The 19,184-nt window shown below is 35.4% G+C and overlaps 1 protein-coding gene across 1 annotated transcript; it reads left to right on the top strand.

The window, feature by feature from the left end:
- Nucleotides 1-3,425: 3,425 nt before the first annotated feature.
- On the top strand, nucleotides 3,426-7,011 carry LOC103992316 (alpha-humulene synthase-like). The gene is made up of 7 exons (XM_065193700.1): nucleotides 3,426-3,539; nucleotides 4,043-4,301; nucleotides 4,692-5,064; nucleotides 5,245-5,463; nucleotides 5,659-5,794; nucleotides 5,995-6,243; nucleotides 6,718-7,011. The coding sequence occupies exons 1-7, from the start codon at nucleotides 3,426-3,428 to the stop codon at nucleotides 7,009-7,011; spliced, it is 1,644 nt and encodes a 547-aa protein (XP_065049772.1).
- The last annotated feature ends 12,173 nt before the right edge of the window (nucleotides 7,012-19,184 follow it).

The following is a 19,184-nucleotide window of genomic DNA, read 5'->3' on the forward strand; positions in this document are numbered from 1 at the left end:
TTGTATGTTACAAAACTTGCTCACTTTTTCAAATACTTTGCTAGCTTGCACTTTGTAAAGGAAGCAAAAATAACACTTCTCAAAAGAGAAGAAAAACTTACTGTCTTGAACATCTTTAATATGCTAGCTAGCATGATGTACAATTCGCTATTTTGAATATTACAAAGAAATACTATCATGCACATTGCAAAGAAAAGCAAAGTGCAATCGTGCACAAGAAGCAAGTGTTGAATTGCCATGATTGAACTTAAGAATCTTGCTATACTTTTGTGCTTATATGTTGTGATGAAAATCTCGCTTTATGTTGCAAAAACTTGCATATCTTTTAAAATAGCTAGAGCTACTTCTCCTTTTTGTTGATGACATAGGGGGAGAAGTATATTGATGACTTCATGCATTGAATTAAATATTTTATATTTGCATGATAGTTTAAATGTTTTTCATAACATGTGATGAATGTTACTTGGATTTGGGATAATCCAAGTGTTCTATCAATGGCATATTGATAGGGGGAGTTTAGTTAAACTCCGGGGAGTTAAGGTTAACTCCGTTAGTCATCAATTAGTTGTCATCATCAAAAAGGGGGAGATTGTTGAATCTCGGATTTTGATGATGAAACTAATTGATTGTATTTAAATGTTTGACTACATTTTGAGTGATACAGGTCTACTCGATCAGGATTAGACAATTAACGCAGGAGGAATTGACGTTGCGTCGGAGGAGATCACGTCAGGATATTGGATGGCAGAAGGCTTCGGGCGTCGGGCGTCGGGCATCGGGCCAAGGAGAGCGAAATTGCGCCAAGGATATCGGGGTTGCGGAGGTCAACCGCTGATTGGGCAACAAGCCGCAAGAGAGGACGATGCACCGAAGAATCGGATGAAGCGCCAACCAATGACGTGCCGGGCAACAGAATGTCAATTTGCGTTATAATAATTGTCTAGATCGGAGTAGAGTGTTTGCTTGTGTGTGCAGGATTAACTACGATAACCAGAAAACACAAAGCGAGAATACCGGAGTCAAGTTCGATGGACGTTTAAGAGTCCGAAGAATCGTCGGAGATGCTGCCAGAACCAACCGAGAAGAAATCGGGAACTTGTCGGAATTTTCGGAAGTTCGCCGAAGAGATCGTCGGAGGTTCACGGAGATCACCGAGAAGGCTCGGCTACTCATTAAAGTCATCACAAGTTCGGGAGCTTGCTAGAAGCCCGTCAGCAGAAAGTTCGTCGGAAAGCTCGCCAGAACAAGACTCGACGTTCGCGGTTGAAAATTTGCTTAGGATGTGTTTTGGTTATGTAGTCCACTTGTAATTAGGATTAGGATTAAGAGATAATCCTATATCCTGGTTAGGGGCCAACTGGGCCCAAAGTCAGAGTTGGTTTAGGCTAAAAATTAAGCTAAACCAGCGAACTAGAGAGCCAAGATTGAAGCCCAACTAGTGGCTGAAAACACTGTAGGCGGTGGCACCGCCTAGCTGGGCGGTGGCACCGCCCAACACCCGAGAGCTGGGCGGTGACACCTCCTGGCTGGGCGGTGGCACCGCCCAGCACCCGAGCCCTGGGCGGTGGCACCGCTTAGCTGGGCGGTGGCACCTCCAACAGCGGGAACCCAAAGAGAATTCAAATTTTGAAGCCCAAATTTGAATCCTCTTGAGGCCTATAAATACCCCTCAAATCTCAGCTGAGAGAACAACTTTTTGAGCAACAAGTGTTTGAGAGAAAAGCCTTAGAAAAGTGTTAGCTTGTCTTGTTTTCAATTTGCTAGTGTTCACCTCCTTCTTTCTTGTTGAAAATCTGTAAGAGAGTGAACCGCTTGTAAAAGTTATAAGAGGGGTATTCACCCTTCACTTTCAAGAGATTTGCTAGTGGAAGGTGGAAGCCTCATCGAAGAGGGGCCTCGCAAGTGGATGTAGGTCACTTGACCGAACCACTTTAAAAACGGCGTAATCTCTGGTTTGCATTTCTTATTGTCATTTACATTACTGCAAATCTTCTTACTTGCTTTGTTTCATCATTACCTTTGCTGCGCAACTTTAAGAATACGCTTTCAAGTTAAGCTTTTCAAGTTCCGTTCTTATCGTACGAAAAATTTGTCGAAATCAACGTTTTAATCCGCTGCACTAATTCACCCCCCCTCTTAGTGCCACTCCGATCCTAACAGAAAAAGAGGAATGGAGAAAAAACAATGAAGGAGGAAATCAAGTTAATCGAGAAGAATGAAACTTGAGAGCTAATGGATCTACCGAAAGAAAAGAAACATATTGGGTTAAAATGGGTGTTCAAAACAAAGTTTAAATGTAAATTATTTGGTTTCACTAATAGTGATTAGGCAGGAGCTTTAGATGATAGAAAGAGTTATATCATGGAGCTATATCATGGAGTTCTAAAAAGAAAGCAACAACTATATTATCAACATCGGAAGTAGAATATGTAGCCGCAACATCAGCAGCTTGTCAAGTAATATAGCTTAGAAGACTTCTTAAAGATTTTCATCAAGAATAAAAAGAAGCAACGAAAATATTTTGTGACAATAAAGCCACAATTGCAATGACGAAGAATCCAACGTTTCATGAAAGAACAAAGCATATAGAGATATGCTATCATTTCATCCGAGATCTTGTAGCAAGTGGAGCCATAGCAATGAAGTATTGTGGAATAGATGAACAAGTTGCAGATATCCTCATCAAGTCACTTCCAGTTCAAAAGCATATTTATTTCATGTCACAAATCGGTGTATGTAAGTATAAATCAAGGAGAGAGTGTTGAGATTTGATTTATAGTTATTTAGGTAGTTATCATGATCTAGTAGTTATAGTGTGATTTCAATAACTACCTTAATCATGATCTAGTAGTAATAGGGTAGTTTCAATAACTACTTCAATCATGATCTAGTAGTTATAGGGTAGTTATCACTAGGTCCTATAAATAGAACTATAGTTTATGAAGAAAGACAGAGAGTGTGTGCATTTAGTATCTTGTAAGTATTTGAATCCTCCTGTTTTTAATACTATAATAGTATTCTATTTTTTTTCCTTGCTCCTCCATCCCCAACATAAGCAAGATATAGATATGCTCTGATTCTGCGGTCTTTAATAATGCTACTCTTTGTATGAGGCTGAAGGTTGTGGAGATCAGCTTCATCCCCACACAACTTAACATTTCTGCTCACAATCATCTTTATTTTGGGAAGGCTGATGCGACAGCCTTGCCTAGCAGCCGCAACACTCTTTTAAGTGCTAATGCATTCCCTTTGACAAACGATTGATGGATGACAAGGAGGAGCATAGCCTCGACAAAGTGAACATGCTGTCGCCATGGGAATCCATAGTCCCTTGTGTTGGAATTCCTTATAAATTACAACACAAGGGGACATGCTCTTGCCATCTGCCAGCTTTAGTTTTTTTTTCCACATAAAAAGTGGAGACTATGGATTTGCTGTCACTTGCTCCAGGTGATGAGGTTGTGGTTCGCAAGTCTGCAGGCTATCATCCGAGCGTGTGGGGCGACTACTTTATCCTACACTCGTCCCCTCAAACACAGGCATGTAACGCCACCATATTCCTTTTTTTTACGAAAGATAATGACCTGTGACAGCACGAACCAAAAGATCTAAGATCGAAAAAAATGAATTCCTCTGAAGATCAGAAAGTTTGTTGGCCTTAGTATGATTGGCCAACCAATTAGTAACACGAATTCCTTCTCGGAATGAATGCCTCACAATTATTCATAACAAATATAAGTTGGAACATGTCTCTAAGAATATTTAAAACTCTCCAATGGAGAGGAGATTATCTAATAAAGATATCGAGTATCATTTTAGAATTTGATTTGATATGGACATAACACTAATCATTCTCAAAAAGTTCCTCCAAGATAGTTTTTGCTTCATAATAATTGTAATTATTGTTTAGTAAATGACACCATAACATCCTTAAACATATGCATATACATATATCAGAAATGCTCAAGTTCTCAGCAAGAAGGGACAATTTCGAGTTCAAATATGTGCATTCATTACTTATTTTTGTTCGTGAATGATGCAGAAGTGTGATGCAAGTATGAAAGAGAGAGCTGAAGAACTGAGGGGGCAAGTAAAGAGCACGTTCAATGATACTATTGATCTGCTGCAGACCATGGAATTGATTGATTCAATCCAGCTTCTTGGATTGGATTATCACTTTCAGAAGGAAATAAGCGAAACAGTAAGTCGAATCCATGATGCTAATATTGACGACCATGGTCTTTACCACACTGCTCTCTGGTTTCGGCTGCTCAGACAACAAGGATATTACGTGTCCCCAAGTAATATGCTCATTTCCTTTAATAAAACAGTATTTGTCTGTGCTATCCATAAAAAACGACCTTTTTTATCATCTTTAAAAAAAAAAAAAATCATAGATGAGAAACTTATGCTCAAAGTACTAAAACCATTTGCATCGAAATTAAGTTGATTTCATAGTTGAAGAACTATTTATATAATTTGTTGATGCCCTTCTTTATCTTGCTCTTTTTACAAACTATATAATAAGGGCATGTTATTGTGACATTTTCTTGGGTACAATAAACATAAAAATCACACACAAAAGTAATTATATTGATCATCACGTAATCACCAAGTTCAGTAAATTAATTTTGATAATATGGCTTTATGTGTTTTTCCCTCAAAACAAAAAATCTTATGTATTTCTGTAGATGTTTTTAACAAGTTCAAAGATGAGGGAGGGAGTTTCATGCGTACCTTGGGAAGTGATGTGAAAGGACTGTTAAGCTTGTACAACGCAGCCTATCTTGGGACTCATGGGGAGATCATTCTTGATGAAGCCATCTCTTTTACGAGGAATAACCTAGTGTCTGCATCAGCCGATCTTAAACCACCATTAACAACGCAAGTGTCTCTCGACCTCGAGACACCTCTCTGTAGAAGAATGAGAAGGCTCTTGGCAAGAGAATACATCTCTATATACCAAGAGGATGCCACACGAGATGATGCCATCCTGGAGCTTGCAAAGTTGGACTTCAATTTGTTGCAATCTCTTCATCGCGAGGAACTTAAGAACATCACCAAGTAAGCTCCTCCTCACTTCTGAATTCCCTGGAGCTATATTTCTTCTGGATTTTTATAAAGAAAAGAAGATACAATCAAGTTGCAAATGTAAACAAGCGAAGGCTAATTGCTGAGCTTGGTTTCTCCTCCCATCAAACATTAATTGATATGTAATCATTTTGATTTGTGAACGACTTGAAGGTGGTGGAATGATTTAGCCTCGTCAAAAAGATTCAGTTTTGCTCGAGATAGATTGGTGGAATGCTATTTCTGGATCCTGGGAGTATACTTTGAACCCTACTATTCTCGTGCACGAGTGATAGCGACCAAGGTGATTGTCCTTACTTCAATTCTGGACGACATATATGATGTCTATAGCACATTGGAGGAGAGTCAACGACTAACTGAGGCAATTCATAGGTCCGTAAATCTTATATCGATGGACAGAATACCTTTTACTATCATGGCTTAATAGATGATAACAAATGGTGCCACCGAAAATATCACATAAGAAAATAAAATATCACATAATAGTTTTAGTCATTGTGTATAGCAAAATAACATATATGTTTATGTTGTATTTTTCTAAAGATGGTGAAACTAATACATATGTAGGTGGGATGCGAAGGTTGTTCATCAATTACCAGAGTACATGAAGGATTATTATCTAAAGCTAATCCACACCTTTGAAGAGTTTGAAGATTTATTGGCTTCCGGTGAGAAATATCGCATAACCTATCTAAAGGAAGCGGTGAGTGATGAGATTATACGGTTCTTCTTATTTTCACTTTTATTAATTAGCATTACATAAGTAATAAACGAATACACTAATGGCCAATGCAAAAAATAAGTGTTTGAGATGCAACGGTATTGAACTTAGAATGTCCCACTTGTAAACGCTACTCATGCATTACAAACATTAAGGAATGGTTTTGTTTTACTTGGGTACAGATGAAAGATTTATCTGAAGCTTATTTTGAGGAATCCAAATGGAGAGATCAACATTACGTACCAACTTTGGAAGAACATCTACATGTTTCTCTCATAAGTTCAGCATATCCTATGCTCGAATGTGCTTCTTTTGTTGGAATGGGAGAAATAGCAACTGAGGAGGTATTTAAGTGGATTACTAGTTTCCCAAAGATTGTCCAAGCTTCTGCAATAATTTGTCGTATCATGAATGACATTACTTCACATGAGGTATGGTCATAATATAATCTCCTGTGTTTTATATCATATAAACATTTTTCATAGTAAATTTTACACTAATTTCTGTCATAGTAGAAATATGATAACACAAAAAAAGAAAAAGAAAATAACATAGATTCTCCAATTAGATTACATGGACCATAATTGAGGTTTAATAGGTAATCTCCAAAGTTGTCTTCAATATTCCTTCTATTTATCTCCTCAAAAGCATTTCTTGTGTCACTCAATTGCATTATCAAAGTTTTGCTGAACTCCTTAAATGATTTTATATTAAGAAATCTAGTACAAACAAAAAAACTCCTGTTTGTAAGCTTCCACATCTGTAGATTCCCAAATTCCCTTCATCTACACCTTATTATTGATAATAGTCTATCAATTTGTTTTAATATAATGAACATGTAAATCTTGGATCCCTTAGAATTCAGTTTGTAGATCATTAATCCTCTTTTTTCATGAAATTTACAGTTGGAACAAACTAGGGAACATGTTGCCTCCACAGTCCAATGCTACATGAAAGAGTACGGAACAGATGTGCATGTGGCATGTAAGAAGCTCCAAGTTCTAGTTGACGATGCATGGAAGGATATAAACGAAGAGTACCTCAATCAAACTGCATTCCCCGTTACTTTACTTCAAAGAATTGTTAATTTTTCACAAATGATTGAAATTATATATAAGCACATCGATGGATACACCAACTCTTCTATGAAGATGAAGGAATATATCTCTTTGTTACTTGTACATCCTATTCCACTTTGATTGTACGACGATGCTTGCTTCTTCTATGAATCCTTTATTCTGAAATATATGTAAGCCTTTGTAAATGAACGTGTATTGTACTATGTTTGCTTCTTCTATGAATCCTTTATTCTGAAATATATGTAAGCCTTTGTAAAGGAACGTGTATTGTACTAGCCCTGGGAAGCTCAAGCCAGTATTATCTATGGAAAACAGAAATCTTTGCTTAACAGTAGTTCAAAGCAATTTGCAAGTTGCTGGTATGTGTTACAAAATTATATTAGCTATTTCCAATTTTCACTCTTTTCAGTCTTGCCAACTTAAGAAAGGCTCTTGAAGTTGCTATGCTAAATAGAGTGTAGGGACGGTGAGGTTGGGTTTTGTAGATGCTTACATCAGATATCAAGATACTTCTTAGTTAAGTTTGGGATGATTACAATTCGGAAACATATATATTCAAGCTACATTTTGGATAAGTTAGTGATATCAAATGTTGGACATAATTCATGCACCATGCTATCAGAAGATTTGGCCTTGTCATTAGAGAGAACAAATTCTAATATCTTATGAAAAATCTTGTAAACAGAACAAGCAATGGGGTTGAAAACAAGATCATTCGTAGCCCTCCATATTCACCAAAGACCAATATCATTTATAACCCACAAGGGTTGGCCATCAGAATTGGGACACTGCACCCCCTCATTAAAAATTGAATATCTAGTTAAGACTTAAAGAGTTGCCATAATTTAATAGGAAAGACGCACAGAAAGAAGTGATTAATGGTTTCTGCTTTAGATTTGACAAAAGGGCAAGTAGTAGCATTACTGCACACTCTTAGTTGAGACGATCAATGAGAGGTGGCGGTGCAAAAGTTTCCAACAAAAAAATTTAACCTGAGGCAGCACGGGAAGCTTCCACAAACAATAAAACTCGTCCATGTTAGGATCAACCATTCCAACTGAGAAGCAAGAAATGATAGGCAGACTTAGCAGAAGAAACCCTCTTATTATCTAGCTTCTAAAACTAAAAATTATCATGTGATATATGGATTAACAATGAGATTAGAACCACCAAAGATCTATCACAAATATGTATATTGCTGAAAGCATGCTTAAATGGAATACGAGAATCTAAAATATAGTTATCTTTGAAAACATCATGTGATATATAGAAGTATCACCAACAAATTTAGTGAACTCTCCTCTTAAAGGTTCAAGAGCGAGAAGAAACAAACCCGATTCCGGCTTTGCCTTAATAATTTTGAATATTCCAAGGATAAATCACAGCATATTTAGTTCTAACCATTTTATCTCATATACTATCAATGATGGAAAGATATTGGCCTCTGTTGAAGTTGAAGTGTATATTTCATAAGGTTATCAGTCCCAAGACCTAGCATATCTAGAAAGAATATCCTTTTCCGAATCCCATGATAGAATATGCATACCCTTGGAAGAACCACAATTGTCATAAAATATAAAGATATGTTTTGAGAGAAATTTAGAAGATTGAAGCATGTCCTACTCTTCCTCTTTGATAACTTTATCCCTTCTTCCTATCAAGTTCAATATTTGGTATCATAGCATAGATTAAGCTACGATCTCTTCCTTAAGTATCATTTAACTCCAGATCCCCATATTGACAAAAGAAAATTCTGATATATGGTATATCCAAATGAAGGTTTTTCTAGGCTCCCAAGATGTATGAGAGTTTATAAAAGATGGATTTGTTGAAGCATGTCCAACAGAAGAAGGAGCAATGAATGTAGTAGGAAGAAAACAACTCAAAGAAAAAAGGAAGAAGGAGAAAAAGGCCTTGTTCATATGATCTACCAAGGACTTAATGATACAATATTTGAGATCATCGCTCTAGCAAATACTTCAAAGGAGGCTTGTGAAATGCTTCAAAAAGCATTATGTGATATTGATAAGGTAAAGTAACTTCCTCTACAAGTTTTATGAGACGAGTTTGAAAAATTATAACAAGGTACTTCTGAAACTATTTCTGATTACTTCTCATAAGTCATTTATATTATTCATCAAATGAGATGAAAGGGTAAACAAATAAGTGATCAAAGAGTAATAGAAAAAAATAGTGAGTTCTCTAGATCTAAAATTTGATTTTATTGCTATTGCTATTGAAGAATCTAAAGATTTGAAAAAAATATCAATCGAATAACTTATGGGTTACCTTTAACTTCATGAAATTAGAGAAAATTCTAGCCAAAAAGGCTGAGGTTATGACCAAGGACGTGACCGAGGCTATGGATATAGAAGAAATTATAAAAGGTCTAAAATATAATGCTATGTTTGCAAAATGTATGGACATTACTCTTATGAATGTTATTATAATCCTAACAATTAAGGTGATAAGGCAAATTTCGTTGAGGAAGAAAAGAACGAAAATCAAGTTTTGCTAATGAGTTATGTTAATTTGAAAGAGGATCTATCTATGATATGATATCTAGATACAGGTGCCTCAAATCACATGTGACGCATCAAAGAGCTATTTTCAGAAATAGATACAAGTTATTCTTGGAACATTTTATTTGGTGATTTATTTCAAAGACCAGTAAGAGGCAAAAGTAAAATTCTCCTTGAACTTAATAATGACAAAGAATTATATATTTTAGATATTTATTATGTTCCTGATATGAAAAATAATATTCTAAGCTTGGGACAATTACTTGAAAAATATTATGATATTGAGATGAAAGGTATGGCTCTCTCAATTCGTGACAAGAATAAAACATTGATATCATATGTTAAAATGATAAAGAATAGAATGTTTCATTTACATTTATATATTTTTGATTGGTCAAATTATTTTAAAATTGATATTGAGGAAATCTCTACACTATGACATCTTAGATATGCTCATTTAAATTTTGAGGCTTTAAAACTTCTAGTGAAGTATAATATGGTGATAGGAATACTAAGTATTGATCGTCCATCAAAATTATATGAAATATGTGTTATGGGTAAGCAAGAAAGAAAGTCTTTCAAAGTCAGAAAAACAAAAAGAGCATAGTATCGACTTGATCTGGTGCACTCAAACATTTGTGGCCCTATCAGTCTAGTATCACTCAGAGGAAGCAGATATTTTTTCACTTTCATTATGATCATAGTGGCAAAACTTGGGTTTACATGTTAAAAGAAAAAAAAGAAGTTTTAAGCAAATTCAAAGAATTTAAGGATTTGATTGAAAGACAAAGTTGTAAGATTAAATGTTTAAGAACAAATAGGGGTAGTGAATATATATAAATAAATAAATATATATATATATATATATAATGAATTTAAAAGTTTTTTGTAGAAATAAATAAAATTTTACATCAATTCACTATGTTATACGCACCTCAACAAAATGATGTCTTAGAAAGAAAAAATAGAACTATCCTTAATATGGTCCGATGTATATTAAAGAAAAGAAAAATTCCTAAATAATTTTAGGGAGATGTTATTGCTTATGCAGTTTATTTGTTTAATAGGTTTCCGATAATATGAATTAGTAATGTTAAACTAGAAGAAGCATGGAGCTTACAAAAACCAAGAGTTGATCATTTGAGAATATTTAGAAGTATTGGTAAGATACCAGAAGAAAAGAGATCAAATTGGAGGATAAAAGTCAAAAATGCATTTTGCTAGGTTATTCATAAAATTCCAGTGGTTACAAACTCTACAATCCTATCACAAACAAAATTATGATGTCAAGAGATGTTGAGTTTGATGAACAACATATTTAGAACTGAAAAAGTAATGAGCAGCATAAGAAAGCTATAGCTTTAGAAGAGGATGATATAATACAAGCAAGCACTGAAGTGGCTTTGCCAGAATCATCACCTAAATCAGCTAGGTCACATGATTTAAGAAGTCCAATTATAAGAAAGATAAGACCGATTCAGGAGCTATATGATATGACTCGAATGATTGATACTAATAATGATGAACTTTTTTTATTTTATCCTTTTGTAGGATATGATCCATTAACCTTCGAAGAAGCTTGCAGAGAAGAAAAATGGCAATAAGCCATGAATGAGGAGATTCGTGTCATTAACAAAAATAATACATAGGAGCTTACTACACTTCCAGAAGACTACCAAGCTATCAATGTTAAGTGGATCTTTAAAACAAAAATAAATGTAAAAGGAGAGGTGGAGAAATACAAGACCCGATTTGTTGCAAAGGGATACAAACAAAAATATAGGATTGACTTTGAAGAAGTATTTACACCAGTTGCTCGATTAAAGATAATAAGATTACTTATTTCTCTAGCAGCTCAAATGAAATGAAAAATTTTATAAATAGATGTCAAATCAGCATTTAATGGAGTTCTTAAAAAAGAGGTATATATTCAACAACCCTTTGGTTTTATTATTTATGAATAAGAAGATAAAGTATACAATTTAAAAAAAGCTCTTTATGGGCTTAAACAAGCCCATAGGTATAGAATTCTCGAATAGATGTTTATTTTATTCAAAATAATTTTTTTAAATGTCCATATGAATATGCTCTCTATACAAAATCTAACTCTAATGGAGATAACTTGTTTGTATGCCTGTATATAGATGATTTAATATTTATAGGCAATAGTAGCTCCATGATTAAAGACTTTAAGCACTCTATGAAAAAGGAGATTGAGATGATCAACTTGGGCTTAATAGTTTATTTTCTCAATATTAAAGTTATACAAGACAATAGAGAAATTCTTATCCCACAAGAAATTATGCAAAGCAAGTTCTAAAAAAGTTTTCTATGGAAGATTATCATCCTATAAATACACATGTTGAATATGGCACCAAGTTAATCAAGGAAGATAAAGGTAAATACATTAATCCAACTTATTATAAAAGTCTAATTGGACGTTTAAGGTATTTGATATGCACTCGACCTATTATACTATTTGGAGTTGGTTTAATAAGTAGATATATGAAATTTCTTAAGACATCTCATTTAAATACCGTTAAAAGAATTTTGTGATATATTAAAGGAACAATTGAGTATGGAATATTCTATTCATCATCTAAAAGGTTGGAGCTCATTGGATATAGTGATAGTGATTGGGCCAGAAACTACGATGATTAGAAAAGTATAACTAGATTTGTATTTTATTTTGGTGAAGCTACATTCACTTAGTCTTAAAAAAATCAACAGATCATTGCTTTATCAAATTGTGAAGTAAAATATATAGTAGCTTCTTCTAGTGTTTTCCATGCAATCTAGCTAAGAAGATTACTCCAAGAATTTCATAAGCCATAGGAGAAGTCAACTAAGATTTATGTTGATAAAAAATCAACTATTGCCTTAGCAAAGAATCCAGTTTACCATGAAAGATCGAAGCATATCGACATAAGATTTCATTTTAGAAGAGATCATATCAAAAATAAAGAAGTTGAGCTATATCAAGTCAAGACAAGTGAACAAGTGGCCAATATACTTATAAAACCTCTTAAATTTGAAATATTTTAATGACTTCGAAAGAAACTTGACATGTTAGATGGAACAAGTTTAAGTAGAGAAAATATTAGAATTAAACTTTTTCAAATATCATAAAGAGATTAATTTTATCAAACGAAAGGTTTATTGCATTACGAGGGAGATTCATTAAATCAAGAGAAAAAATAGATTAAATGTCTATAGAAAGATAAGTCAAATGGTTATTGGTACTTAAAAAGTTTCTTAAAAGAGAATAATTTATTTTGAATACAATTAATGTATTATATTTTTGGGGACTATATAAACCTCATATGTTAGGTCATGAAATATATAGAGTTTCTTTAAAGGGTTTTTTTAGAAAAATATAGAAGATCGAAGCTTGTCCTATTTTTTCTCTATTTGATAAGTCTATCCCTTGTTCTTGTCAAGTTCAACACTCTTCTCTTAAACGTTCAAGAGCGAGAAGAATTCCAGCTTTGCCTTAATAATTTTGAATATTCCAAGGATAAATCATAGTATATTTAGTTCTAACCATTTTATCTATTATACTACCAATGATGGAAAGATATTGGCCTCTGTTGAGCTTGAAGTGTATATTTCATAAGAAAGGTTATCGTCCTGGACCTAGCATATCTAGAATGTACATACCCTTGGAAGAACCACAATCGACACAGAAAGTATCTAGGATTGCTAATAATATTATTCAAAATATCATTATCCATCCAAGAGTCGCTTAAGCTGCATCTTGTGGTCATGCTATGTGATAGGGGTAATATTTGTTCCAGTACATACTCAACATGTGACAGCCCAACCCAGGTTAAACCCATTATAAAAAGCCCTCCATATAAGAAGAAATCAAAGTCAATGACTATTCACTAAGATTTCTCCGTACTTGTAGGTAAATGGTTTGAGTGTCAGAATGATCAGGTCAAGAAATCCATCCAACCTTAATCTTTGTACAGATTGATAAGGAAGCATGCATTCGAATCCACAGTAGGACTTGAGGAGCGTCCAAGTCTTTCGTCAACCAACTTAGACCTTTGAAATGCCCACAGTTACTGCCACAGGCGAAGCCGGATTTGTGCTAGTCTCATCAAATGGACCATGGCATCACAATTCGGATTTGTTGCCATTGAGTCACTCAAACCAAATATGGAATAATTGATGTGGCAGATAAAAAACATGAATAACAGAGAGCGACACAAGAGGCAATAAACCACAAAAAGACCTGCACATTTGGAATCCTTGCGTCTCTTCATATCTTTTGTCGATGGCACCCATGCATGGAAACCAATTGGTATTCGAATGCTTACGTCTCTTCATATCTTTTGTAACATGCGTCTCCTTTAGAACATCAATGCCACCATGATCAAAGATTATAGACCGAGGCAACAAAACACAAAAAGACCTGCACATTTTTTATCCTTACGTCTCTTCATATCTTACGTCGATGATGGAAACCAATTGGCAGTTGTAACGCTAACGTCTCTTCATATCTTTTGTCGGTGGCTATGGAAACCAAATTGACACATATGTAATTCTTGCATCGCTTCCCTATCACCATGAGGTTGATATTTATTTTTGTTAGAACAGATACAGCCGACTTCAATTTTGATAGTATGAACTGTGAGCAGAGATATATGATGATAATATCTTTTCTCTTTCGCGTCGTGTGAAACTTAGTTTAATAGGTAATCTCCACAAAGTGGAGGAGAGTCGTGGTTCGTATTTGTCTTCCTCCTGAACAGACGAAGATGTTGTGTCCTCGTAAATTCCAACACAAAGCAGCAGGCTCTCCGTCGCCACCTCGCATGTTTAATTAGTCTTCACATAAAATAAGAATGGAGAGTCTTAGTCTGCAATCACTTGTTCCAGATGATGAGCTGATGGTTCGCAAGTCTGTAAGCTATCGTCCGAGGGTTGGGGCGGACTACTTTATCCAACATGGCCAGTCCGTCACTCCAACATCGGTATGTAACCCGGCCATCCTATTTGCCAAAGATGTTTCCAGCTTTCAGCAAGAAGGTCACCTGGAAAGAGGGGTGTTGATAATTTAGCTCCAGCTAAATAGCACTCATGCTTAAACTGGTCCTTCATCGACAGAGTTGGGGTTTCCTGCGGTTTCAGTACCATGAAAAATCTCCCTTTTCTCGTCTATTGCAGGAAGAGTGTGATACAACGATAAAAGAGAGAGTTGCGGAACTGATGGAGCAGATAAGAAGCATGTCCAAGGATCCTACTGACATCTTGCAAACTATGAATTTGGTCGATTCAATCCAGCTTCTTGGATTGGATTATCGCTTCGAGAAGGAAATAAGTGAAGCGTTAAACCATATCCATGATGCCCATATTGACGACCATGTTCTTTGCGACACTGCTCTCCGATTTCGATTGCTGAGACAAGGGTATTTGTATGTTTTGTCCTGATAATTGTGTTTTGTCCTGATAATTGTGTTTTTACCTTGTCTGACAAACAAAATTTGGACTTTGTTGTCACCATTTATTCAATCCAACTTGGCAGTACTATATCTACACGTATCAAAGACATAGTTTTGATGATCAAAGAATGGAAATATTTAGCGCAGACATAAAAAAAGACTAATTTTTAGTCGCCAAACCATAATATTTTGATGTTGTCAGATTAAAATTTTTTGTCATGTATCAAGATAATAGTGGAGCAACTATAGCTGACATCATTATTACAACAAGGTGGAAAACCTTATAAAATCTTGTTAGAGTTAGCCCTAGGAAATTTACCAAAGGGTAATTTTAGCAACCCAACAAAGATAATAAAGCGAAAAGATAAAAGAGACAAGAACACCAGATTTACGTGGTTCGGTCAATTAACCTTGACCTATATTCACGGACGAAATAGAAGCAAATCACTACTATAAAAGAGACTATTACAAATGCCTTAGGAAGATCTTCCTAGGCCATAAAACATCCGAAAATACTAAACAAGAAAAACCTCAACTATAAGCCCAAACTATTTAACTAAGTGTGGACTTAAACCCAAAGCAAACAAATACTTAGGTTTTTCTTGTGATGCCACTTATGGTATTTCTGACTTCAAAGCCCAGACCCTTTTTTATAATTCCAATAGGAGATGACAAGCCTGATTTTCCCGATGTAGGACTATGGGACTTGCCAAACTAACAAATCTCCACCTTGGCATGTCCTAACAAAACTTGCTCCACCTTCTTCATAAAAGCCCCAACGGGCAATCGCCAATAATGAACACCAACCAAGTCCAAGCACTACTTAAACTTATAAACCGGAAGAGGCGTCGTAAGCATATCAGCTGAATTGTTCTGTATATGAATTTTCTGAACAAGGATCTTTCCCTCAGCAATAGTATCTCATTTGCATCCAACAATTTTCTTACCCGAAGGCGGCTTCACAAGATCCCAAGTTTTATTTCAATGGAGAGATTCAATTTCTTCATTCATCGCAATCAACCACTTAGCGGAATTATCACAAGAAACTGCATCTGAGTAGGAAGTAGGTTCACCAACTTCACTTATTTCTTCTGCAATAGACAAAGCATATGCAACCAAATTTGCATATCTTTGTGGTGGTCGAATATTTCTCCGTGGTCTATCCTTGGCTATGGAATATTGCTCTTCCTCTGGATTATCTGCATCAGTAGACTCGGGACCATCTACTAGCATTCTTTGAGTAGAAGAGTTCGACTTAAAAGAATCTGAACTACCAATCTCAAGCTCCACATGCTTCTGCGCACTATCATTTGTACAACTAGTAGATTCCTCTTTAGAAGATAACATAGATAATTCATCAAAAGTAACATCTTTACTGATTACAAATTTTGGAGATTTGGGATCAGAACATCATAATCTGTATCCTTTCACTCCAGAAGTATACCCAAGGAAAATACACTTTTTAGCTCGAGGCTCTAATTTTTCTTCATTCATATGCATGTATGCTGGACACCCAAAAATTTTTAAATCAGAGTAATTAACAGGAGTACCTGACCAAACTTCCTCCGGAGTTTTAAAGTTAAGTGCTGCAGAAGGAGCGCGGTTGACAACGTAACAATCCATATTAATTGCCTCTGCCCAAAAGTCTTTTGTCAACCCTACATTTGAGATCATACACCTTACTCTCTCCAAGAGTGTTCTGTTCATACGTTCGGCCACACCATTTTGCTGAGGCGTCATCCTAACAGTATGATGCCGAACGATTCCTTCATTTTTACAAAATTCATTAAAGTCACCTTCACAAAATTCCATGCCATTATCTGTTCGAAGCCGCTTAATCTGTTTACATGTTTGCTTCTCAATCAAAGCCTTCCATTGTTTAAAGGTTAGAAAAACATCATTTTTATGCTTCAAAAAATAAACCCAAACTTTCCTAGAATAATCGTCAATGAAAGTCAACATATACCTGGCACCATCCTTAGACTGAACATGTGCTGAACCCCAAAGGTCTGAATGAATATAGTCAAGAGTACCTTTCATTTTGTGAATTGCCGGAGAATTGAAGCTAACTCTTTTCTACTTTCCAAAAATACAGTGTTCACAAAAATTCAGTAGCCTAGTACTCTGTCCACAAAGTAGACCCTTTTTGCTCAATATGCTTAAACATTTTTCGCTCATACGACTCAAACACATATGCCATAATTTGGTGATGTCAGAATCAGACAATGATGATGACAAGACTGCAATTGAGCCTGTGACAGTAGTTTCCTGCAGAATATATAAACTACCAGACCTACAAGCTTTCATAACAATAAGGGCACTTCTAGAAACTTTCATAACTCCACCTTCAGTTATGTATTTACACCCAAGGGCCTCTAGGGTGCCTAAAGAGATGAGATTCTTTTTTAAATCAGGAATATGTCTAACATTAGTGAGCGTCCTCACAATACCATCATGCATTTTAATTCGAATTGTTCCTCTACCAACAATATCACATGCTGTATTATTGCCCATTAAAATAATTCCACCATTACAAGATTCATATATGGAAAACAAATCTCTATTACGACACATGTGATAACAACCTGAATATAAAATCCATTCATTTTTAGACCTCATCCTGTCATCAGTAGCAGAGAAAATATTTCCAACATTCTCATCAGTTGCTACACTAGCTTCAACAGATTCAGTAGTTTTCTCAACAATTTTTTCCTTTTGCTTTAATTTATTTTTTAATTTAAAGCAATCAGCCTTAATGTGCCCTATTTTATGATAATATTTGCACTCCAAATTTTTATGTCTGGATTTAGATCTAGATTTAGATCTACTACTGTCAAATTCTCTTTTATCTATTCTCCCCCTAACAACTAGACCTTCAACTTGATTCTCTCTACTTTCCCCAGTGATATCTCTGTCTATCTGCTCCTTAGATTTTAGTGCAGATTTAATTTCTTGATATGAAATTATTTCTTTTCCATAAATCATAGTATCACGAAAATGCTTAAAAGATTGGGGAAGAGAACACAAAAGTAACAAGGCCTTATCCTCATCATCAATTTTTGCATCTATATTCTCCAAATCCATAACCAAATAATCAAATTTATCAAGATGTGAAAGTATAGATGTACCTTCAGTCATCCGAAGCATATATAAACTCTGCTTTAAGTAGAGACGATTCTCTACTGTCCTCTTCGTATACAAGGTTTTAAGCTTGTCCCACATGCTCTTAACCGTAGTCTTCGTAGCTACCTCCCGTAAAACCTCGTCAGAGAGATTTAGAATAATGCTGGATCGGGCCTTTTTATCCATACCCGTAAGATCTTCCTTTGATGTATCATCTGGAATGTTCTCAGCTCCCTATAGTGCTAAATCAACTCCGTCTTGAACCAGAATAGCCTCCATCTTGAGTTGCCACGTGCCGAAGTTGACATTTCTGTCGAATTTCTCGACAACGATATTCGTTATTATCATTGTTGCCAAAAGATCCCAGAACCAAGCTCTGATACCAGTTTGTTAGAGCTAGCCCCAGGAAATTTACCAAAGGGTAATTTTGGTAACCCAACAAAGACAATAAAGCAAAAAGATAAAAGCGACAAGAACACCATATTTACGTGGTTCGGTCAATTAACCTTGACCTACATCCACGAACGAAAAAGGAGCAAATCACTACTATAAAAGAGACTATTACAAATGCCTTAACCCAAACTATTTAATTGTGTGGACTTAAACCCAAAGCAAACAAACACTTAGGTTTTTCTTGTGGTGCCACTTATGGTGTTTTTAACTTCAAAGCTCAGACCCTTATTTATAGTTTCAATAGGAGATGACAAACCTGATTTTCCCGATGTGGGACTATGGGACTTGTCAAACTAACAAATCTAACTCGCAAGAGATCACTAGTCTTGAAGCCAAGATGCCTCTCTTTCCCTCTCTACTCTAAATATTTTCATACAATTTCCATCCTCAAGGAGAAGAGGAATTCTATCCACCATATTATTAACCATGACTGGAATGAAGTCAAACACTGATTCTCTCTTCTTTTGCTTCTTGTTGGTACACCAACCTTTGGACTGCTATTAACATGTCTCTCCCCTCGAATGACATACTTGTCCTAACGTCAAAGTATTTTCTCTACTAATCATATCAGCCTTCATAAACTATTCTCATTGAATGAGATTATTGTTGCTCCCAACCAATGGGCCTCACCAAAAGTCTCGGACCAAACAGTTTCATTGTCAAATTTTAGTTCTAGAATGAATTAAAAGTCCTGATTCATTAGGCATTCTCTAGCTTTCACAATGATTGTTACATTTCACCCCGT

Source organism: Musa acuminata, chromosome BXJ1-7 (genome assembly GCF_036884655.1).
Source record: "Musa acuminata AAA Group cultivar baxijiao chromosome BXJ1-7, Cavendish_Baxijiao_AAA, whole genome shotgun sequence".
NCBI classification, from domain to species: Eukaryota; Viridiplantae; Streptophyta; class Magnoliopsida; order Zingiberales; family Musaceae; genus Musa; species Musa acuminata.

Excerpts from the sequence above, each read along its gene's own strand:
- LOC103992316 (XM_065193700.1), top strand. The coding sequence starts at position 3,426 with ATGGATTTGCTGTCACTTGCTCCAGGTGATGAGGTTGTGGTTCGCAAG. Across the intron at positions 5,065-5,244 it reads GAACTTAAGAACATCACCAA|GTGGTGGAATGATTTAGCCT; the intron begins GTAAGCTCCTCC and ends AACGACTTGAAG. Across the intron at positions 6,244-6,717 it reads ATGACATTACTTCACATGAG|TTGGAACAAACTAGGGAACA; the intron begins GTATGGTCATAA and ends TGAAATTTACAG.